The 23,611-nt window shown below is 46.0% G+C and overlaps 1 protein-coding gene across 1 annotated transcript in view; it reads left to right on the forward strand.

The window, feature by feature from the left end:
* Nucleotides 1-23,611, forward strand: part of LOC144104475 (uncharacterized) — a 212,759-nt gene that overhangs the window by 69,165 nt on the left and 119,983 nt on the right. The window contains 9 exon segments of the mRNA XM_077637516.1: nucleotides 9,121-9,161; nucleotides 9,670-9,701; nucleotides 10,985-11,029; nucleotides 12,939-13,040; nucleotides 17,632-17,728; nucleotides 19,548-19,629; nucleotides 20,144-20,503; nucleotides 22,882-22,918; nucleotides 23,457-23,547. Coding sequence (XP_077493642.1) covers nucleotides 9,121-9,161; nucleotides 9,670-9,701; nucleotides 10,985-11,029; nucleotides 12,939-13,040; nucleotides 17,632-17,728; nucleotides 19,548-19,629; nucleotides 20,144-20,503; nucleotides 22,882-22,918; nucleotides 23,457-23,547 — 887 coding nt within the window.

Raw genomic sequence — 23,611 nt, forward strand, 5'->3', positions numbered from 1 at the left:
GGGAATTGACCGATCCGCGCCGGGCGCCCCGCGAGCAGATGGTGCAGACTTTTCCCGCTATATATAGCCGCCCGCTGAGTGCCGGGTCTGGGGCGTAGCTATGGGAACGCCTTGGGCAAATGGAGGGGCAGTGTTTGCGAAACGAGCGTGTGTGTCTTTCAACCGTGCTTTGTTTTATAAAGACGTCCGGCGTGAACGGCGTTGGCGTCGTAGTATGTCGTAACCCGAAACTCCGGCATTCATCTGCCGGCTGAAGGGGATTTGTACCATAGGTGCAGTCTTGGACGGTCGTCTTGCCGGCGGCCTCGTACTTGGGGGAAAAACTGCGGCCTCTCCCGGGACGAAGAAGCAAAAGCGACATCTCGCTGTAGACTGTCAGTAGATTGTTTAAACACTGTCAATAGATAATCTGAAGACTGTCAATAGCTGGTCTAAAGACTGTCTGTAAAATTTTTTTTGCGTGGAGCGAGCGTTGTAGATGGGTGAGGGGCATATACAGTGTGTCCAGGCTAATTTTAGCCAAGGGTTAAAAGATAAAATATTTGAGGTACGCCAGGGAAACCACTACACCCACAAACCGGCTTGCGCATCATGCAAATTTTTGTTGTGCAATTAATTAGCAATTAAGGTAATTTTTCTAAATGCGTATTGAGTTTAGACAGCAGATGTGAATAGCAAAGTTGGAGAGCGCCTTCAGAAACCCCCATTCCACTTATTTGCGATAAAGAAAGGCTCACGTGTATCTTTTTTCCGAGCTCCTAAGAAAGCCGGCGAAATACAAAAAATTCACGTGACTAGCGTATTCACGCGCCACGATTGTGCTGCTCTCAATCTTGGCTTGAGCGAACGAAATCAGCTGCTGGCAAGTAGTACTGTCGCGCTTGCAGACTGGCTCGCGCGGGCGTCGCAACCACCGTCGACATATCGGCCTGCCGGAGCAATGGGGTCGTCGCGCCTTGCCAGCAGCTGATTGCAGTGGTCGAGGAAATTGTGGCTGGAATTTGTGATCGATGTTTTAGTTGTGTCTGTTTAATAGGAAGTTCTGACTGTGCAGCGGGGGAGCGCGGTGCAAGGGAGCCGTAGATAGATTAACTCGATAACTCGGTATTTTTTTACAAACAGCTGCGCGGTACAGTTCCGTGTCCGTCGTACAGAAAATTCAGGGAAGTCGCAAATATTTTCGTTGAGCGGAGACTTTAGGAAAAATCGCGTTTGACTGCGGATATTTGGGTTCTTTGTAGAATTATTTGTTGTATCGGGGATTTTGTGAAATCGGTTTGGCGTGAAATACGGTCTGATACGCGATCGTCGTGCTTTCCGCATTTTTCCTCTCTCTTCAATTTGTGCCTCGCGGCGCTTTTCTCAGGCAGTTTAAACTGAGCTTCGGGCTGCCTTTCAGCATGTTTGGAGGAGTGTGCGATGTATGTTGGGTTCTTGTTTTCTGTGCTGTTCGAATTATTAAATTCTGCCAGCTGCAATCTAACTTACATGGCAAAGCAGTATGACTGGGAACATGCACCCAAGTGTAATCCAAGCATTTTTTTTCGTGCCCCGCCGCGGTGGCTCAGTGGTTAGGGCGCTCGACTACTGATCCGGAGTTCCCGGGTTCGAACCCGACCGCGGCGGCTGCGTTTTTATGGAGGAAAAACGCTAAGGCGCCCGTGTGCTGTGCGATGTCAGTGCACGTTAAAGATCCCCAGGTGGTCGAAATTATTCCGGAGCCCTCCACTACGGCACCTCATTCTTCCTTTCTTTCACTCCCTCCTATATCCCTTCCCTTACGGCGCGGTTCAGGTGTCCAGAGATATATGAGACAGATACTGCGCCATTTCCTTCCCCCCCCCCCCAAAAAAAAAACCAACCAATTTTTTTCGTAATTGTTTTGCTTTGCTATAACTTATCAAGCTCGATGCTGAAAGTGTAGCAGTGAATAAATTTGTCCATTTCCCACGAATGAACGCTCATGCCAACGTCACTGAGAGAAATTTCTAATTACCAGTGTTGCGTGAATTTAATCTGACGTCGGCTGATCGGGAAGGGGACGTGCCGTGCATTTCAGCTCGAACTATAAAGAAAAAAAAAATCCTGCCGCCGATACCCCATTTCGACGACCGATCGAACACTTGTGTCGGCTTTTGCACTTCGGCGCAACATGTGTAGAAGCGAGCGGACCCCATTCGCAAAGCGAATCCCCCCCCCCCCCCCCTTCCTCCCGCTGTCTTTATTGGCTGATTTACATAAACGGGGCGCAGCCGACCGGCCGAGATTCACTCGCTTCGTTTCATTCCCGAGGGAGGAGAAACGTGCCCATTTGCATTCCCTCCTCCTCGTCCCTATCCCATTCCTTGTTCCCGCGGCTTTTAGGTTTCGCTTGAGGGAGCATGGCTATATGCGAGAGTGAATAAGACTCGCCGACGGAGGCGTGCAGCTGGACGATATCGATTGCCTTCGCACGCGAGCTTCCCGCTCTCTCCGCTCGCCCTCCTCTCGTTCGGGAAGAGGAGAGACGTGGAGAGAAAAAAACGGGAGAAGGGGAGCGAGGGATGAAGCCCGCACCTCCTGGATTTGTTCCCGCATCGCGTCGCTGCTTCCTCCATCCGTTTGCTCTCGCGCCATGCCGATGCTCCTTACTCCCCTTTTCTGCCGCTCCAGTGTATCCTTTCCCTACCATCCCCTCTTCTTCCCTGCGTTCGAACGGCTATTTTTCTCGCATGTATTTTGCACCTTCCCTATGTGCTTTCCCTACGATTGCCCCCCTTTTCGCTTTCGGCGGTCAGATTTCCCGCTCTCTCAATTTCGGCCCTTCTTCCCCATTCGCTCTCCCGATTCCATTTCTACTCTCGCATTCGGCGTCTGCGCATCCCGCTCTTCGTCGGTCCTTCCCCACAGGAGCCCCCCGTTCCACTCTCGCGCCTCGCCGCGACTGCGCTCCTCCTCCCCGTTTCTTCGTCTCCCCTCTCCCTGTAGCGTTCCCTTTTCTCCCTCGCGTACTCGTCCCTGGGAGAGGGTCCTCCTGACGTCGTGCTCTCCCGCCTCTCCCCGGTCTCTTTGCGGCTGCGCCGCGTTTTCCGTCATCGGCCGACGTAGTCCTCCTCCCAGCCGCTGCTGCTCCCGTTGGCGTATAGTTTAGCGGCGCGTGCCACCCGGGTCGCCCTGCGTCCGCGCGCTCTTCTTCCCGGCGTCCGCCGGAGTGTGTGGGCCGATGTGCTTCCCTCGGGACGATCTGCGGACGACGTCGGCTTCGGCGTGTGATTCCCCGGTGCGTCGTACTACAGCCGAACGACCTCGGCGCCTTTTCGGACCGTGTTGAGCGTGTAGTTGTCCGTTATCGCTCTGATCCGTGCACCTCTAATCGTGTTTGATCCCGTCGCGACCATCGTCTCGTTCTTCGGCTTCGGCTTGTGGCGTGAAGTGCCGTTGCGGTCGCGTGTTTTGACGGCATTTCAGAATCGTTACGGAGAGGGACGTCCACCGTACGTCCCGCAGACGTCCCGATTGGTTTGTTGGATTTCCGGCGGCTTGGGGACGTCTGTTAGACATCGGTGGCCCTGTGGGAGGCGCCGGCGCTGACCTTTCCTGTCAGGCTGCTGTGTGCATCCGTGAGCGTGTGTGTGTGTGTGTGTGTGTGAGGGGGGTGAGGGTATACTTTCTGAGAAGTCCCGCGCGCTCTGTGCAGATAACTGGCCGGAGGGCCGCGCTACACGTTGGCGTCGGGAAATATCCCGTATTTTGTATTGATTTTTGCATTACGAAAGGGAGACTGCCTCGAAAATGGGCGCGAGATTTGAAATTTTCTCTTCATACAGTCCGCCTTGGTTTCCATCGAGGTGCCAATTCTGATTCTGTTTCACTGGGGTTGCGGCTGTCTCTTTGGAGGATCTTTTTGGGACCTGTTTCAAGTCTGTCTTAATAGGGCATACATTCTGCACTGCTCATGATGTTTGGTTATGCATTGCTTTCTTTTCTGTTATTTGGTATTATCAGCTATTGTCCAATGTGAGTTGCAAACTTCATGGTACTTCCTGATGGGCACTAGAGCTCCCATGGACACCCTATGGGACATTCCGGATGTCCACAGGACGTCTATAACATGTTCATTGCCTTGTGGTATGAGTTCCAAACTTCATGGCACTTGTGGGCCTGTCACTTTTTACAGTGATGGCTGTAATGGGGACTTTCTCAGGAGTAAGCAGTTTAAGTTGCAGTGAGGAAAATCTTCAGTGGGAATTGAACTAGTCTTAACTGGTTCTAGTCTGAAATCAACTGGTCCCAATTAAAGGCAAAGTGGGAGGCACACTGGTTCCAGTTCATCAGCAACTGGTAAACATTGGATTCAAGTGTGAGGGGGGAAGTAAGAGAAACTGGTCGTATTTGGAGGCGAATTAAGACATGAAAAGTTTGAAGCGTCATAGTGCGTCATGATGGAAAACTGGCAATCACCTGGTAAGAACATTACGTAGGAAGACCAGGGAGTGGGCACGGTGTTGGCCTGTGAGGTCACTTGATCAAGATGAACGTGGCCAAGGGGGGAACTTTGTCGCAAGGGGGCCCTAAAGGTTTGGGTGTTTTTTTTTCTTTGTAGTGCGTATAGAAATGTGGTGTTGAAGAACCAAGTTTTGTTTTCCCTATTTGGGGTACACTGGTCCTGCTTTGCCGTCATCCACATCAGTTGCATTGGATTTGCGCTTAGCCATTCCTCTAATTCTAGTGAACAGCTAGACCGAAGGTACAAGGCAGCATAGAATCTGGCTGAGCAATGCCATTTGGAAATATCCTGTGATATTAGAGGTGTTGCTAGGCAGAGGGAATTGAAGATCACTAGGAGAGGACTTTATCTTGTGGGCAGTTTAACTCAGCTTAATCTGGTCTCAGTGGGGCAGTGATTGCATTGCGTCGTTGAGCGTAGTGTCACAGGATCAATACAGGACTGTGGTGGCTGCATTTTGGTTGTGACGAATTGCAGGGGTGCCTATGAGTTTTGTGATGCCGTAAAACATTAAAGGACCCCACGTGATGGAAATTAATCTGGAGGTTTCCATATGGCATGACCCACAACCCAGGGGCTGCTTTGGGATGTTAAGCCCCACATAACATAACACCTACTTGGCTGAGTGGTAGTGATGACAACGTAGGAAAAAGCTTGCAGCTGCAGCCTGCACAGTATTTCTAGTCTGGAAATGTTCGAAGTGAGGGTGCTGCCCTTCTGGGCAGTAGAGGCGAAATTGCTGAACTTTGGCGAAACAAATAACAGGAGGAAGGGGAGATGGGAACCAGGAAGGCACATCCAGAGAAAGAAGAACGGGGCATAACAAAGGCAGCTGTTCACATGCATGCAAAACCAGGTGTTTGTGAAAGCCTTTTGACTGAGATAGCTGGGCTGCCTCTCTTCGAAAATATTGTGAAAAGTCGAATAGAAAAATTTTACGACACCATGTTCAATAATGTCGTAAGCAAGTTGTCGCTAGAGCTGAGATGCTGCCTGTAAAATTTTGTACAGTCCATCCCACAGATTTTGCCTCTGATTGTAGTTGAGCTGGCGCAGAGGAATGGTGGTTGCGTCCCTTTGCACATTTATGAAGGTGCAGTGTGGTTGCCTAATTTTCATGTTTTGTTTTTGTTGTTGCGATCTCCTGCAGAGGTAATGGAACTCGTCCTTATATTTTAAAGGGATATGGAAGACCAAGTGAAGTTGTTCTAGAATGGTGGATTGCCGCTTTTTATTAACAAAGAGCCTACCTTCACAGAAAACAGAGCTCTTGTAAACTAGGAAAGGATGAAAGATGTTTTGCCACCATCACCCATTCGCACATATACAGTGCAGTGACATCTGGAGAGATTTGAGGCTGTATAGAAGAGAAAGCAGGGTTTCATGTCTGAGTATAAGAGTAATTTTTGTATTGCTGCCACTGGTGTGCTTCAAATTTTTCAGCAATGAAAGCGGTCTTTTATTGCTGAACAAGTGCCAGCAGAGTCGCAAAAGGCCGAACAATCAGGTTTTATTAAGAACTGTAACATAAGTGTCCATTAAAAAAAGTGATGCTGTCGCAAAATGGCATTTTCTGCTCATTCAACAGTGCTCTTCAGCAGTGCCGTTGAGCACTGGAATTGTGTCCTGAGAAGGCTGTCTGTCAGATGGGATAAAAAAAGATCTGTTACAAGCAGTTGTTTAAATATTTCTTTAAGTGCACTTTGACACTAGTAGCAGCGAAACGTGAACCAGGCCAAAGGGACATCTTCCAGGTTTTCGCCTGAAGCTATAAATATTTCCTCTGTGCTACCATAATGTTTGGGATGTGCTGTGTACGTCATATATCGTAATTGTTTGCTTAACAAATGCACTTTTTTTCAAAAAATTAAAATGACCGGGGTGAGTTCATCATCAAGTACGGAATCTAGTTGCGTTGAACAATAATGCATTGAAAACACCTTTTGCCCCCAACTCCCAAAAGAAGTTGTGGTAAGCCAAGCTTGTCTAATTTCAGGCCTAACCAAAGCTATCGCCTTTTTTCTTTTTTTTTCTTCTCTTGCTGCACTGTCAGTGAGCAACAATGTGCCTTGGCGACCTTGGAAAAGACTACGCCCCCGTGGCCCGAGCAAAGCGATTGGCCAAAGCTAGACTACACCACCAAGCGGCGAGCTAGCCAATGGGCAGCTGCGTTTCGCAGTGTGGCTCACGGCAGCCTCAGAGGTTTGAAAATTGACCCTGCCCCACACTTCCCCGTCACCTTGGTAGACACGAAGGCAGTCATCAGTTGCATTTTGAAGCATGTTGAAAAATTCTTCACCGCATGTGCAGAGGCACACTGCCTTCTTATTAACCTGGCACGTTCCTGCGCAAAACATTTTTTTTTTTGCCCCGTAGTAGTCGCATGTTGCCTGCGCCCGATGTGTGTACGAAGTGCTGTAGTCGCTGACATCGGTAGTTGCAACCCAGCTATTCAGCAATGTTTCTCATGGTCTTTGTCATTTATGTAGCACCGCACCACTCTTTTTTGTGGAATATCAGCTTTTTTTACATCTTCCTCATTGTAATTGCCTGACATGTAGCATCTGTGAAATTTGCCAGCAATGAAGTTGTCGTGAGTTCTTCGGTACGGTGTGTACATGCTCGCTCAGCCACAATGACTACAGACTTGCCGCAATGGTGCAGTTTAGCAGCCAAGGGTAGTAAAGAAACTTGGAACTGCAAGAACAGTGAAATTTTCAGTTTTCCAGCCTTATGGCTTGATGTACAAAATACAAAAAAGGCCATATACTGAAGGTTATGTTCTCTCGTGTAGCCTCAAGGTTAAGACATTCTTCACATCACAGAGCTGAAAGGCAGCGCTCCTCTACGATTTTTTTTTTTTTTAAGAACGCGCGGTGGCGACACCAGCTGTCATACCAGGCCTTGTTGTGGGTAGTGCCACAAGAGAGCACTAGTGTATCTTGTAGTCGTCAGATTGAACACTGGAAAGTGCAAGGCACAGGAAAATGTGCAGGCTTGGGGACAGAATGGCAGGATTAGATGAAAGAACACAAGACTGAGGTCTTGCCATATGAACCAGTTTTGTTTTGAATAGCTGCTTCCATGCTGAAGCATGACGTTGTCATTGGCGTTGTCATTACTGCAAGTAATGAACATCTGCTTTCAATTTTCATCGGTAAGGGTTCCGTTGCCTGCAAAATGAAGCACAGAATGAAGTACTGACGTGTATGCCTGCTGAAGGATAGTTACACTAGTGTCATGTTTAAACACTCACTGATGAAATGCTTGTTCGGCGGTGTTGCTGAAAGTCTCTGGCGGTTGCCACTTACGCCTCAGTGCAAACTGGGTGACAGTCTCAATGACGGCATCTGTATCGCTGGCTGCATTCCTTAGCATGGTGTGCCCAGCATGGCTTTGCCACTCAATGCACACATAGTTATGACTTTGGGAGCAGCCAAATGCTCTTAATATGTGCATGAGCAAATGGAGGTCATGAAATTGGTGCGGGTATTGCAAGGAGCTTTTCGCTGTGCAAGCTACAGTGTGTTAAAGCTCTGCACGCAGTCAGTACGGAAAGCTTATTTAAGGGCACGGAATCAGGATGTGTCTGTTCCTGTTGGACTCTTGGTTTGAATGAGAGTCTACGCGAAATGTCGTCAAAACTTGTGTTATGTAAAGACAATGGATGTGTACCAATACGTAGACATGATGAAGCACAGTACTTAAGATCACCCTCTTAGCTCAGGCTAAATGGGTGGTATTATGCAGAGCAAGAAGTCTACACATAGTCTATTTCATGGGTGCCATTGTGTAGGCAGTCAATTTGAAGTGGAAAAGGAGTCATCTACCCTATTGCTCACGCAACGCTTTTCATGGAAGGAAAAAGCTGACAGCTCTTTGATTGTTGGTTCTTGCTGTGCAGTTGCCTGATGAATTGAGCATGTTCATAACCATCACTCATGGCTTTGACAGGTTTTGAGTTGCTGTTATGAATGGGTCATATGCGGGAAGTGTGTGTAAGGCCGGCTGCATCTCCAAAACATTATACCAGGGCCAGCTCTTTTCAAGCATAGTTGAAAACGGGCACATTTTTCTTTTCTCTTGATGCCATGTAGTGGATGATTATACCCGGTTAGCATGTTAGTGCTAGGTGTAAACCTATGTTTTGCTAATAATAATAATAATAATAATAATAATAATAATAATAATAATAATAATAATAATTGGTTATTGGGGAAAGGAAATGGCACAGTATCTGTCTCATATATCGTTGGACACCTGAACCACGCCCACCCGTAAGGGGAGGGATAAGGGAGGGAGTGAAAAAAGAAAGGAAGAGTTTTGCTAGCTGCCTTTGTTTGCATTTAGTCCATCTTTTTTTTTCTTTGTCCGTAGGTTATTTGCATGGCTTGTGACTGTTTGTCTGTATTGGCAAGTAGACATGCACTCCTAGAGGTCTAGAACTGGCACTTGTTGCGCTGGCTGACCACATGCACTTTTGTGTTTGTTACTTGATCAGTGCTTTGCTTCTGGTTAGTTGGCTGTTCTGATTAGGCATGAAGATTGGGTATATTACAGGTAGTTCCAAGTTCTCACTATCCTACATTTGCTTCTGCTGGCTACAATGCTTGATGAGCAACTCTTTTGTGCAGGTTGAATGATGAAGCTGTCAGGGTTCTGGAATCGCACGCTGGTGAGTTTTCTTTTTCGTAGGCTTGCATCCACTTTTCATGCACGAAAATCTTGGAGGTGGGGATGTCTTGCACTTTGAAAGGGAAAGTGTCAGTTTAACAGAACTGAATGCAACTTCGCAGAGAAACTCAAGACTCATTCATTTTCAGCCTGGTGAATTTGGGGTTCCAAAACAGGTCTCTGGCAGGAATTTTTGACCGATGGCCTCTTGTGTAGAGGCTTCCCACACCAGATGATCGAGCTAGAGGGGAACGCAGCTGCATATGTTCCCGTGGGAGTATTGTAGCGTGTTGGGTGTGGTGTAGCCCAAATTCGTGCTAGCTGACAACCGAGAAATATATTAATCATATGGTTGTTCTTGGTAGTGCAGTAAATGCCTTGCTTTTTTTTTTCTGCTCGAGCTCATGGTTAATGTTTCGCTCTTTGATGCATTATCGAGATGTTTTGGTTTTGTTCATGTGTGTCCGGTATTCCTCATCCCATGCTGTTGTTTTCCTTATCTTTTGAAGGAGCATCTTCTATACTGGCCGTGGCCCAGCAGGTGAGTTGACTGTACCCAAACATATTCTTATTGTTGTTTGGACCAGGGCATCAGTTTGAATAAACAGGAAGTTTGAAATAGTGAATTTGAGTTAAAGGGATGTGCGGGTATGTGCAAAATTTTGTTTATTTCTTGACGTATTCACATAAAAGATTTTGAGCATATTGGAAATAATTTTATGACTCCTCACAAAATTTCAATTATATCTGCATAAAATTTTTCCTAACATATTTTTTTTCTCTGAATCATGTGAAAAGGCTGCTGAGTTGAGAAAATGGCAGATGGCTGGTGCAGTCGTTGCATTTGTATTGGCGTCCTACAGATCAAGACATTCTTATAAGTTTTTGCTAAGCGAAAATTTCGGTTCTGAATTTTTGCGATGCAGTGTTAATTGACATATCTAATTAGAAAAATATTTCATACAAGAAGTTTGAAATTCACAAATTTGAAGAAAACAAATGTCTTCACCTGCACAATGGTTTTAGGAGTGCCACAAAACAAATGGGGTCAAAATAGGTGAAATAGTTGTAAGGAAATCTGCTGCGTTAAGTAAGTGAGATCTAGAGAGAGAAGCGTAATGGAGAAAAACGCCTTTGTTCGAGCATTTCTTTGCAAACAATTTTTACAGTACTTACCGGTTGATTTCGCAAATTAAAGTTCAGAACAGCATAAAAAATAGGGCATAAAATGGGGTACAACCTTTTTAACAATATCAATTTTTTGGCCATTTTTTGGGATTTGAAAGGCGCGTCTTTTTTTAACGTGATCTTTCAATTATAGCATAAAGAAGCCAATAGCCTTTCAGCAATCTTTCAAAGATATTGGGCTTCTTTTGCACGCAATGCAAAGATGTCCTTCGGGAGTGAATGCACTTGTAAGCTCTCATTAATGGCTGTCTCATTCTGCTTTTGCATGAAATTATGGTTCAAAGCACTGCATCTGCTAGGCTTAATGTTTCTCACATGATATTATGAAGTACTGTACAACATTATGTGAATATCTTTGTTACTAGTGAAATGGAGCTTTTCTAAATTACACCTACGTGCAGTTTGTCTTAACACTGACTTCCCTGTGACATTTAGCTAGTATCTAGTAATTTATAATTACCTCAACACCCTGATCCTCAGCGTTTCGTTGTCAGACTTGTTAAACCTGGTCTCATTTGATTTCAGAAGCTCTCGCATTGAAGACCACTTGCTTCTGTTTGCGTGCTGCAATTATGTGCATCACATCTGATTTCTTACATGATTTCATAGTCTCGTTCTCTGCTTTCTCTTTTGTAGGATAGGCAACTGGTGTCTGCTCTTGAAGATGTCAGCCCAGAGTCGGTAAGAGAGACTCTGCCATTTGGAGACATAATTCTGCATTGTTAAAAAACACGTTGAAATGTTAATGGCAGCATGAGCCTGTTGAGTTGATGACTTGGAGCTTGCACCTATTATCGGCTTTCTGAAAACGAAGGGGCTTACTTGCTGCCAACAAGAATGCACCTTTACCCACATTGTTGGTTGCGCGGAATGAAAACCACTAGTACAGGATGAGTGATTGCAGAGACGTCGCACGGCGTAGTGTCACAAAAATACCATATTCACTCGTGTAATTTGCACACTTGTTTTTTCAAATTGATGCTTCAAAAAAAAAAGAAAAAGGAGTTGTGCAAATTACACAAAGATTTTGCGGAAATGCCCTAAAGGAACTGCAATGGTCACAATGTGCAATATATAATGTATATTGCCCCCTGTATGTCAACCCCTCCCCTAACTTGCACACCTCGCTGGCAATAAAAAAAAGTTCACTCCAAGTGTGAGGAACATACCCCCTCTCGCCCCGCCTCCAGTTATGTAGCTTCCTGCGGGATGACGATGGCCGCCCAAAAGTGGCACTTACCTGAGGACCAGTAGAGGATATTAGTTATATTGAGGCAGTAGTCACCTCACACCTTGAAGCTTCCTTAGTGTCCTCTGCGGTGACATAAAATGGGTGTCTATGCAAATAGTCTATGCAAACATGGTCCTAGCGCTCATTGCAGAGTGCACAATCAAGATTGCTTATAACTGTCCAGTTTTAAGTAGAGGAATTTGCACAAGCAAGGTTCGAACTTCTCTGGTACAGGTAATCCTGGACACACCTAACAAGACCAAGCATCATTCAAAAGTCATTGTTGGGAACAAAATAATGATGCTCATCTTTACGCAGTGATTCTCACCACAACATGCACTTTTTAGGCATCAATACAGGATCAGACGTGCTACCTAACGGGGCCCGCTGTTTTGAACTACTGAAGTAGAAGGGTGTTATGACATTAACCACTTTGGCTTTAATGACACTTCATATATGGTAATTCATTGAGGTTTTAAACAATGGTAATGGCTGTATTTTAAGCGAACGGCTCGATAACACAAGCGGAAAAGAACAGCCCGGTGCCGACACGCTCTGCTGTTTCAATTTCTTTTCACTGCGCTTTTACCTCTGTGATAGCAAAGAAAAACCTAGACTCGTCCATGATACATTCTAGGATGACTCTAATGTCTTTTTCGTACCACCTAGGTAAAAACGCGATGAAAATAAATACCAACAGCGGGGCGTGTTGGCGCCGGGTTTTTCACATTTCTTTCCATCGAGGTAGTACTCACTTGCATGACACAGCAGTAACTGAGGCACTTCAGCCATATTTTGAATGCAGCATGTTTGTTGTAATGATGATGTTCTTGATGTAATAAGTGTTTATAGAAAGTAGGAAGATTCAAGGTACCAAGACCCAAACAAGAAACTAAGTTCCCAATGAACATTAAAACTCCGATGGCTGTCGTGCGGACGTTTAGGATGTCCGCATGAGATCCACGGGAGTTCCAGTGCCCATTGGGCTAAGAGAGGCTATAAAATTCCTATAGCAGGAAGAGACAAGCTTTCAGAGAAAGCACACACGTCAGAATTGTGGAGACACATTTATCATAGTGTTTTGAGTAATCAGAAGGGTGGGATATAATGTGAAAAATTAAAAGTGGAAATTTAATTCCCAGTTGTATTTTTTTTCTATCCTTGCTCCGTCATTTGACTAGCTGGCTGGACATTTCTTTTTTATTTCTATTTCTGATAATTTTTTTCTGGGAAACTTTTCCTTTTGGAAACCAACTTGCAAATGCACTGCACATTCGTACAAGCATAGCATTCAAACCATGCCAAGCGCATTGACTCAGACTGGTACTATATAGAAGGTTGGCACTTCCAACTCCACAGGCATACTCGTTCCCCGAGGACGTGGTCCGGGAGCAGATCCAGCTGGAGCTGCAGACACTCCGGGCACAGATCACCAAAAGCCAAGCTGTGCTCACCTATCTGGTGAGTCTCTTTGTTCATTTTTTCAATGCTGTTGAGGGTCCCATTCTGTGAAAAACCCAGTATCAGTGGTGGTGGCGAAAAGCATTTATTCATCTATATGTACAGAGAGGCTCTCGGGGAGAGGCCTCTAGTGGGTCTCGCCCCTTACAATAGAAGGTGTAGTCCCTCATTCCGGGACCCTGTTGGTCCCCGCCGAACTAGGGCTTGTTGGGTAGATAGTTCCTGGCAGCGGAGCAGAGCCGCCTCCCAGTCCTCTCGGGTAGGGGAAGGGGTGATGGGGGGGAGAGAAGGGTTTTGCCTGCAAGCCCAAACCATGTGAAAGGTGTCGGCCACCTCCCAACAGAATGAGCAGCGGCCATCAAAAGAAGAGTCAAAGTGCTTGAGAAGCGCCGGGCACAGCAGGGTGTTTGTAAAGAACCTAAGGAGAGTTCGTTTGCCAGCTTTACCTAGTCTCTTCATAGGAACTGGGTAGCGCCGGTGTTGGGCACGATAGTGCTCAGTAATGTCTTTAAAAGAAAAAAGAGGGCTGTGGTCTGGGTTAAGGTCCGCCCAAGAAACGCCTGGTGCCCGGTAAGTGAGTGCGCGGGCTGCCTCATGGGGGTGGCTTCGTTACCTGGCATGCCTTGGTGGCCGGGGACCCATATGATTGAGCGATGAGTTGGATCGCAGTCGCCAGCACTGTGGTGAAGAATTTGGCGGGCAAGTGGAGTGATCCAGCCAAACTCAGTTACGACAGGCTCCGTGAGAGTCTGTAAGGATGAATTTAGAGTCGGGAAGGGTGGCTGCGAGGGCAATCACTACCTCCTCCGCATGAGTTGAGCTGGGTGCTCTGAATGAGAGGCCGTCCACCTGTTTTTCCTTTTGTATGACTGCAGCCGTGTACCATTCTTCCCTGGAGTGGTAGGGGCCTGCAATGTCGACGTAGAAGACGTGTTTCTTTGCGTCTCCACAGTTCAGGCACTCGAACCCGTTCCATCGTATGGTGGTCATGTTCGATATATAACCAGTCTAAGAGGTGGCGACTGGACACGGTCTGGGCGAGACGCATGTATTGGTTAACGAGATGCACCTCGCGAAGTTCCCGATAGGGGTTCACCATCCCCAATGAGTCGAGTACAGTACTCGACTAGTTAGGAAGGCATGGGCAAGCCGCACTGCATCCTTACTTCGCAACCCTCCTCGCTGGTTGGAAAAGCGGCGAACCATTCGGCCCACCTGGTCGCCAACTTTGCAGAGTTTGGCAAGGGTCGTGTCTGCCTTGCGATGCTGATTAGTAAAGAGACCGAGTATTCGCAGCTCCTGCAATTCACGGATGGGGCCGCTGGCGAGAGAGAGCTGAACCGAGATTTTGCATTTAGGAGAATGTCGAATATGCACAAATTCAGATTTGGATGGGCAGCACTGGAGGCCGCAGTACGTAGCATAGTGGTCTACTGTGCTCGCCGCTGCTTGCGGGCATTCCTCCATCTCTCTTATGTTTCCCATAGTGGCCCAGATGGTGATGTCATCGGCGTACAGTGCATGCTGAACACCGCTGACACCCGCCAGTTGTGCCGGGAGGTGCATCATGGCAATATTAAAGTGAAGCGGTGACAACACAGCGCCTTGTGGTGTGCCCTGCGTTCCCATCTCAAACGGGCCGTACTCGGTCTCTTGTATGTGTCTGTAGGCCAAGCGGTCTGTTAAGGAATGTTTGGTGTAGTTGAATGTACGAGGACCGCAGTTAGTCTCGCTAAGATGTTTTAATATCACGCCGTGTTTAACATTGTCAAACGCACCCTTCAGATCGAGTGCTACGACTATCTTGTCATTCTGTGGTTGTTATATGGGTTCGAGAGCTTCGCGATGAAGCTGTAAAAGTATGTCTTTTGCGGACTTATGAGGTCGGAAGCCGAACATGGCGTCGGCGAAGGTGTTCTTGCTCTTGAGATATTCCGAGAGGCGGTCACGGACTATTGTTTCCATCAGTTTCCCTACGCATGGAGTGAGGGAGATGGGCGGGAGGTTGTTTGTGTTTACCGGTTTCCCCGCCTTCGGGATAAAGGTTACCAATGATGTCTTCCATTCGGGCGGCAACGAAGTGTCGCCAGTCCAAATGGCATTGATATATTCAAGTAGGGTTTTGTATGCCTGATCGGGGAGTTTTGCCAACAGTTTGACTGTGACCTGATCCCCCCCGGGCGCCGTCCCCCTGTGCATTTTGGCATTTGTGCATAGCATTACACGCATTTACGGAAGAACCTTAGCATTCAATTCATCTGCACTTCCACGTGCCATTATTCTTTGGAATGATCTTCCCGACTGTATCGCATCTATCGGCAACCACCAATCATTTCAAGACCAACTGCACAAACATTTTCTTTAACGACATTGTGTCTTGTTTCAGGTTGTTCTGTGTCCTTGGTCCCCTTTTCTTCTCGTTGGTATTTTACAAAGTTTTGGTTTCTTGTGCAATTTCAGCCATCTGTATGTTTTTTATGACTACTGCTTTTTCCTTTTGATGCCTATTGGGCACTTGCGATGCATTCTTGCTACTAATTTAATTTTTGTTGCTCGCGGTGATGTATGTCTTTTAGTTACGTTTTGCCCTGTATATTTATAATTGTGTTTAATTTTTGCCTTGTATCACGCGTTGTTTTTAATTTATTCTTCCTATTTGCTTAATCTATTGTTTTGCCCCCCTTACTCAAAGCCCTTCGGGGCCCTGTAAGGTATTTTGAATAAATAAATAAATAAATAAGAGCCGCGTGAAGGTCGTGAAGCTGGAAAAGCTGATCCAGTTCCGGATTATTGCTGCCTGCATACAAATAATCCTGCCCGCGCGGATCCTGACTGAGGTATTGTGAGCGTAAGACGTTCGCTAACTGCTCTGTGTTTCCTTGAAAATTGTGTATCGCACGAGTGAGGTGTTTATGGGTTTCTGAGCGTGTTTGTGTAGGGTCTGTGAGACTCCTAAAGAGCCGCCAAGTGTTGTGGCTCAACATCTGTCTTGCTGCACTGTTGCATCCGTCTACGCAGTTATTGTCAGCGAGCTGGTCAGCATACTCGGCAGCTTGCAGGGTGAGGTCAGAAATGCGAGCGCAGAGCTTACGATTGTGTTCCTGCCGCTGCCATTGTTTAGTGAGGCTGCGGTGAGCTTCCCAGAGGTGCATCACGTGGTTATCCACGTCCGATGCACGCTCCGTAAACTGGATCTGCTTTTCGTGTGAGCGGAGTGTTTGCATGAGTCCGTGTGCTCAAGTTGAGTAGCCTTGCTCTTGAGCATCAGTGGTGGCGGTGGCAAAAAATCCACAGAGACGCAGGTGGCCTGCCTGCCACCTATGACCTTGTGACATGATCACTACCTGCCCACCAATGCAGGGGGCTGTTAAATTAATAATTTGTCGCGAGAGGTTGCTCCGGAAGAGCGACCTGCATCTCACAAGGCCCACTGGTGGTAGCAGAGCAGTGGTGCATCACCAAACTGCTGCACCATGTCTCCAAGAGAGGGGTATTAGGACTCCCAGGCATCTGTGAATGGAAAGAAGAGAATGGCCAATTCCGAATATATAGGGGCATGAGCCAATTAACGCTATTGCATCATACCCTTAAGGCGGAGCTTAAGTGTTCTCTCCAGTTTTTATTAACCCTTCGTAATGTGTCTTCTTTTGATCTTCCGTCCTCTGTCAATTGAGAAAGCAGCGAGGCCCAGTACGATTTCTCCCTTAGGCACCGGTTCTCAGTTTTTTTTACCTCGAGGGGACCCGACTGGCTTTCGAGGAGTGCTGAGAAATGTCATATGTCTGCAGAAATGTACCATATGATGTGACAAGTAAGCAAACATAGCGTAACGCAAGATGTATTGGAATGTGACGTGTAACATAACACATGTGCAGAAGATGTCCAAGATAACGGGAAAGGTGAGAGGTGACGCATATGTTTGAGTGCGTGTGGAGCCCAAAAAGCACTCCAAGGAATCCAATTTGGGAACATCTGCTCCTGGGGAATTAAATTCCAATGCTTTGCTAGCACAGAAGTGAATGGCATTGCCCACAGTTGAATACATCTCCAGAACGAAGTGCGGTAGGTGCCCCTAGGTCTCCCCACCACCCTTTGAGTATTATGGCATCGGGCTACTGTCTGTAGTCAACCTCCTGGCCTCTGCTAGCAGCCATGGTTTGTAGAACCTCGATCTGTTATCGCAACCAGGTGACATGCACACCTGTTGTTAAAAAGCATAGCTAACAGCTCTTTACTACCTCAGTAAAAAGATGACAGGCCAGACAACTCTACACTGAGCACTTTTGGAGCCACTTTAGCATTTGCTAATGTGTATGCTAATGCGTATGCTTGTGCATCTGCCAATTAAAAGGCAGCAGTTTCTTTAGGCTCCTTATTGATTCCAAGACATTGGTCCACAAGAAGTCGAAAAGATATTGAAAAGGCATTGACCATGTGCAAAACGACATGCTTGAACAGGTATGCATTGCAGCATGTCATAATATATTCATTGTTACGGCGTGTTGCAACAGTGTTGTAGTATAGCTTTCTTTTTGTTGTGTAACGCAGCTTTTTGTGCAAACAGCCTGCCTTTTTGCACTTGTTTATGCAGCAGAGCCGTGGGTCGAGGACACTTGTCCAGCCGGTGTCAGAGTGTGCGACCATTGACCGCAAGGCCCTTGTTCCACACCGCGGATACTCAGAAGAAGGCAAGTTGAGGTGCACATCAACAGCGATGTGGCTCTTCTTTGTTTGCGCAGGATTGGTTGATATATATATATATATATATGCAGCAAGTTTGAGACCTGCTAGTGGTTTGACTCGTTAGAAGCGGTAATTGTTTAAGTTCACAAAGTCTGACGGGGATGTACAGTACTCACGGATTGAAATAGGACATTCGGAGCGCTAGCCTTGCAGTGCCACGCAGGCATGTGGTAAACCACAGGCCGGCTGATTGGCTACTGGAAGGAACAATTCTGCTTTGTAGATGTTCTCCCTCTCACGCCATACCACAATGCACCACCTTGGTTCCATGAGCGTCTACGGGCGGCGCTCCATGAAGCGACGGCCACGCGCTCCGAATGTCCTATTTCAATCCGTGAGTACTGTACACGGCACCTTGAAAAATTACACATGCTCCCGTTCTGTCCTAGCTGAGAAAGCTGGGTGCCAGATGCTTGCTAGTCTTTCAACTGGAAAAGGATACTAAAGAAACTGCGCAAAAACTTCAGGGAGCTTTCTGGCTTCTCTGTCACGTTTGCATTCCGGATTCTTACTTTGTATTTCTTCTGCAGCCAGTAACAGTATTGCTTGAAGTTTTTGAAAATTTGTCTCCGTTCCTCCCAGCACGTTTTCTTCAATGATACAATGAAACTGCCATTGGAGTCGGGAGCACACAACATGGAAAAGGTTAATTCAACAGTTTCAATTGGCACTTTAGACTTTACAATACCTAATTTTAGCAGTAGTGGCATATTAAGTTGACGAATAGCGGTTATAGGGCAACAACATTTCTGCAATTGGTGGGCTCGTGTTTTGTAGAGGCAGAAAATAACCCATGACACCCGCCAATGCCTGAGCAGGCCCGATGGAGATTTCTGGTACACTTGTTTCAGGGGTGAGAACTCTCTGCAACAAGATGAGCGCTGCCCTTCTAATGCATCTTTTTCCAGCCCTCTAAGTCTAGTGTTCTCAAACTGAGTTCTGTGGAAGCCTTGGGTTCTTTGGACTATTTTTTGGTATCCCCATGAACCTGAATCCATTCATACCTTTCTTTTAGGCACTTTATTTTGGGATTAACTAGACTGTCGTTGCTTTATAGCAGACTGTTCCTATATACTGCCACTCAATTTTAATCAGATTTGGCCATTTTTTAGTGGCGTGCGCGGCCGCCGTGATTTTTTTTTGGTGTACCTTAGTTAAGAAGGGGTGGAACTCGACATGCTGGCTCTTCAGCACATAATTTTAGCCATTGGTGTGTCCTGAATCTAAAAGAACCTGTGCTCTAAGCCTAGTTCATAGTTAGTGAGCTAAGGCGTAAATTTGCTTCATTGAAACTAGCATTTGTTTGGATCGAGGTACCATCACTTGAACATTCAGTATGGAGCAGTGGTCCTTAAATTGGGTTTTTGTGGTGGAATCCCTGGGCACCTTGGAGTTCCAGCTTTCCCGCGGGCCCTTAAATTCATGTATACCTGAATCTCCACCATACCTTTGCCCACTTTATTTCGGGATGTTTTGGAACTGACCATAGCAGTTCTATAGTGTGATAGCATTCCGATTTAATATGTAGTACCTGTAGTCATTATTCGCTTTGAGCATTTTTTTTTTTTTTCAGGGGTCAGGCATTTCTATGTTCTCTTTTGCATACATGTCAAGCAGGAAGGAACGCAAACGAAGACATGGGGCCACTCAGCACCATTTGAAAGCTGTTGGGATTCCCCCAAGGCCAAAAAAACTGCTGGTCAAACTAGGCTGGAGCTTAGTTAAAGCATTCAGCGAGAGCCGTCATGTTAATTTCTCTCGCAGGGGTCCACCCTGATGACCGCCATTACGACACCTTAGAGGCACATCGCAAGCCAAGGAGGTCATCTGGCTGCCAAGCATGCGGGTGAGCTGGCCTTTTACAAGCATGTTATTGTATAGAGACTCAAATAGTGTGTGTTTTAGATTGTGATAGGTCTGCGGTAGATTGGGATTGTATGTTGTAGATCAGGATAGTGTGTGCTGTGGATCGGGATACTGTTTGCTAAAAATAGGGATAGTGGTTGTTGAAGCTGGGGATAAGGTATGTTGAAGATAAGGAAAGTGTCTGTTGAAGACCGGGGTAGTGGCTGCTGAAGACCGGGGTAGTGTCTGTTGAAGATAGGGATAGTGTCTATTGAAAATCAGGATTCGTTGTGAGAGCAACCGACAAATTTTTTTCATATTTGTTGCCCCTTCTATGTGATACAAAGGTCTGGCACACTTCGACACAATGCCTTGGGAGATCTTTCAATGCCGCCCAATGTGACTATGTTTACTGGGGTCCTTCCATCGGAGCGATCATACTATTAGACCCTCTGCCGCCTTACCACAGTGGGTCAGTGACAAACATTAAATGTTGGCCCGACTTTTACACCCAGGTGTGTCGGCCGTTGTCGTGGTCGGCATGCTGGCCGCCTCTCTAGCACGCTGTCGTGTCCCGCGCTGCCGGCACGCGACACTTCCATCGGGAGGTCAACCCAGACGGAACCGATGACAACAACGATGAGATCGCGCGACTGTCAGACAGACGACGAGCTCGACACTGTTAGTGTTGACATGGTGCGCGACGACGCCAGTGTTGTGCCAGAGATTCCCGTCGAGGCCACCGCGCGGACGACTTCATCTCTGCCTGGTGATCTGTCTCCGCCTTTTCCGCGCCATCGTAGCAACAGCTTTGTGTGTGCCATTCAAGGAGGGAACAAGACCCCTGATGAAGGTCGAGGAGCGTCAGGGGAGAGGTGTGTTGACTGTGGCTTCCATTTCAAGTTCAGTTTTATTTCAATTTTTTCTAGGCAAAATGTTCAGCGATGCATGTAAAATTATTTTATTTACGTGGATATGACAGGGCCTTTTCTACTGGTAACACAAGTGAAAAGTCACCTCTTGAATAATAATTGAACCAATATTATTGAGTAATAGAATCATTCTTATTGTTTCGTGCCAGCAAAAGCGACCTCCATGTTGCAGATGTGGTCGTGCTACATTCGGGTTTGCAGTAGTGAACATTGTGCTTTGGCTAGAAAAGAGAAACAAATTGGCATTAGTATTTGCCATTATCAATCTTTTTCTTATGCAAACTCAGTACTCTCTGGAAAGTGCAGGTACAGTGTGACAAGCAGCAATGTCATTTTACAATGGTAAGCTTTGAACGGCAAGGTAGTGTATTTAGTATTTTCAAGTTCATTACAGCCCCGCGATGCATTGTATAGAGATGACAAAAACACTTTTGAGCAGAGGAATCGCGTGTTGTCTGTTGGGAAGAGTGTATATTGGAAATTACTTGTTGTCTACTCAAGCTTGAAAGCAAGGAAAAACGCATTTGGCTGGCAAAAAGAACCTGTTCTTATAGGGACTGACAATTGAATTTTAAGGACCAGATTTCTTGGGGGGCACAACAGAAAGCTTGGTGGGTCCACTTTTTTTTGTACAAATTCTAGATGGGAACCTTGATGAGCAAATGGGATGGCGATTCCACATCAGCAAAAATGATCAACCAAGAACTAATACAGTGCCGGCTGCCGTACAGTAAATAGACAGTTTTAGTGTATTGTAGCATCCATTTCAGTTGCTGCATCAAAAACTCTTAACGCACAGTGGTGGACGCATTGTCGACAACAGTTTTAGTCGACTGGTTACCGCTTCAACCAAGAAATGCAGAACTATATGGCTCCATCTGTTAACGAAACCTCAAAACGCTTCACCGATGATTCAAAGGGAGCATTGCATTTTATTGAAGGGCACACTGGAGAGAGTGCAGACTTTAATAAAATATGACGAATATCTCCGAAAGAAAAAAAACACAATGTATGTAAGTAGTATAAGTGCATATAAGTAGTATTTTACTGAAATGTGGTCATGTGGGGTGGGAGGGGAGGGGGGATATACAGATAATGGCACAGTTTCACCGCAACATGTTGCTCCAGCTTGTTTTATGCAATTATCAGGGCCAAATTAACATAATAGGACCTCGTTTCTTTTATAGCACAGTGCTTAATCCTTGTAATATGGGGAACGATCTTTTAATTTCCATCATAATCTTATGATACATCTAGGCTAGGTTGGTTTTCAGACCCTGTGAGTCCAGCGTCCTGAGGGTACTTTATGGCTGTGGTAATTTGAACAGTTTCAGCAAGTCTGTCTCTGTCACCGTAATGCATCAGAATAGCACAGGGGGAAAAGGAAGAAGAGAAACTAAAAAACTGTTATGCCCGGTGTGAATCTTGATGCATCTTGTTCAAGAAAACGAACAGTGGGTATAGAAGTGCCTGTATCTCTACTGTGTGATGTTTTTCTCTACTCTGTTTCGCATGTGTAAATGTACGTGCATCCTAATGTTTGTCATAGATGCACAAAACTCCAGTTCATTTATCGTATTGTCTTTTTTTTTTAGGCTCATTAGTCTGTTGAATTGGGTGCCCAGACTTAGCAGCTTGACAGGGTACAAAAGGGCACTTGCACTGAATTCCTTTTGCAGAGAACATAATGGTACATATGCAGAGGATGAGCATTTAACAGTAGAAAAGAGTGAACAGGCATCACTAGACTAAACACTATATGGCGATGGAGTCCAGTCGCTTCACCATTAGTCCTGACTAAAGGATATATGAAATGGGCTGTGGTCTGTTCAGCTGTTCACTGAACACTGAAGACACATAGATAGGCAATGCAGTTGGTTAATCCCTATGAAGTAAATTGTTTCACTGAATTCACTGTATATGAAAAGAGTAGTGTTTTTTATTTGCGTGTGTCTATGGTACATTTCAGAGGTTGCTGAAACAGCACATATCATTTGTTGCCGCATCATCAAATCCATTTACTTGTTCTGGCAACTTGTTCACAGTCACACCTTCTTTCATCAGCACCCAGTTTTGTGAACGTTCATAAAGCTGAACACTTTGTTGGTGGTTCTCTATTTATGAATTGTTATTTCTATGTAATTGTCCTCAAATATGTTAGGCCAAGTTTTCGGCCGTAGGTGGTGCAGCAGTGATTATCGTGTCGAGATAACCTGGGTGCTCTCTACATGTGCATTCCCATTTGAATGGGAATCCACGCATTGCTGAGATGTGTAGCTGAAACAAGCTCTCATTCGTTTTTCGTTTCGTTTTGCTGACAGGAGGTCTGCAGCTGACACCAGCAGTGCCAAACCAAAGGTAAGCATGCATTACTGTGTTCGTGAAATACAATGGAATAACTGATTCTTCTCAGTGTCAAACACTTGATGGCTGCAGCAAAATCTTGTTGTTTTTGGACCTCTGGGGAGCGAGAAAAACATGTCCATATTTTCCGAGCGACAAATTATTAAATCAGTGACAAAAAGGCACGGAATAAATTCCTTTAATACATAGTTTCACTTTATGATGGCTCAGTGCATTTTTGCCACAAACTGATCGGGACAAAAGGAAATTTCCAAGTGCCTAGCACACTTTGACATTCGTGCACATTGCATGGAGCTTTGTCAGAAAATTTCTCTTGCACAGTGGGTGCATCCATGGTTTTTTTTTCATACTAGTACAACACGCTGGCAGTTCATTGTGTCATTTCTGTCGAGTGATGGTTGCGATGGCCACAAGAATCGCAGTCTACTTGAATGTGATCTGATAGTTGTCGGCAGATATATAATCCTACTTGGGCATGAATTCCAGTAGGACATGTGTACTGGGTTTCATACCTGGTTGTCTACTCTCGTAGGTGCCAACGCTGACCTTCGAGGACTTCGACGCCCAGCGGAGGGATCCCAACGGGCAGACTCGAAAGGCAGCCTTCAGGAAATGCCTCCTTGGTGAGTCTTCAGTTGTGGACTTGGTGCGAAAATGGAATTTGTTATTTTGTCTTTCTTCTGTAGA

This window comes from Amblyomma americanum, chromosome 9 (genome assembly GCF_052857255.1).
Source record: "Amblyomma americanum isolate KBUSLIRL-KWMA chromosome 9, ASM5285725v1, whole genome shotgun sequence".
Lineage (NCBI taxonomy): Eukaryota > Metazoa > Arthropoda > Arachnida > Ixodida > Ixodidae > Amblyomma > Amblyomma americanum.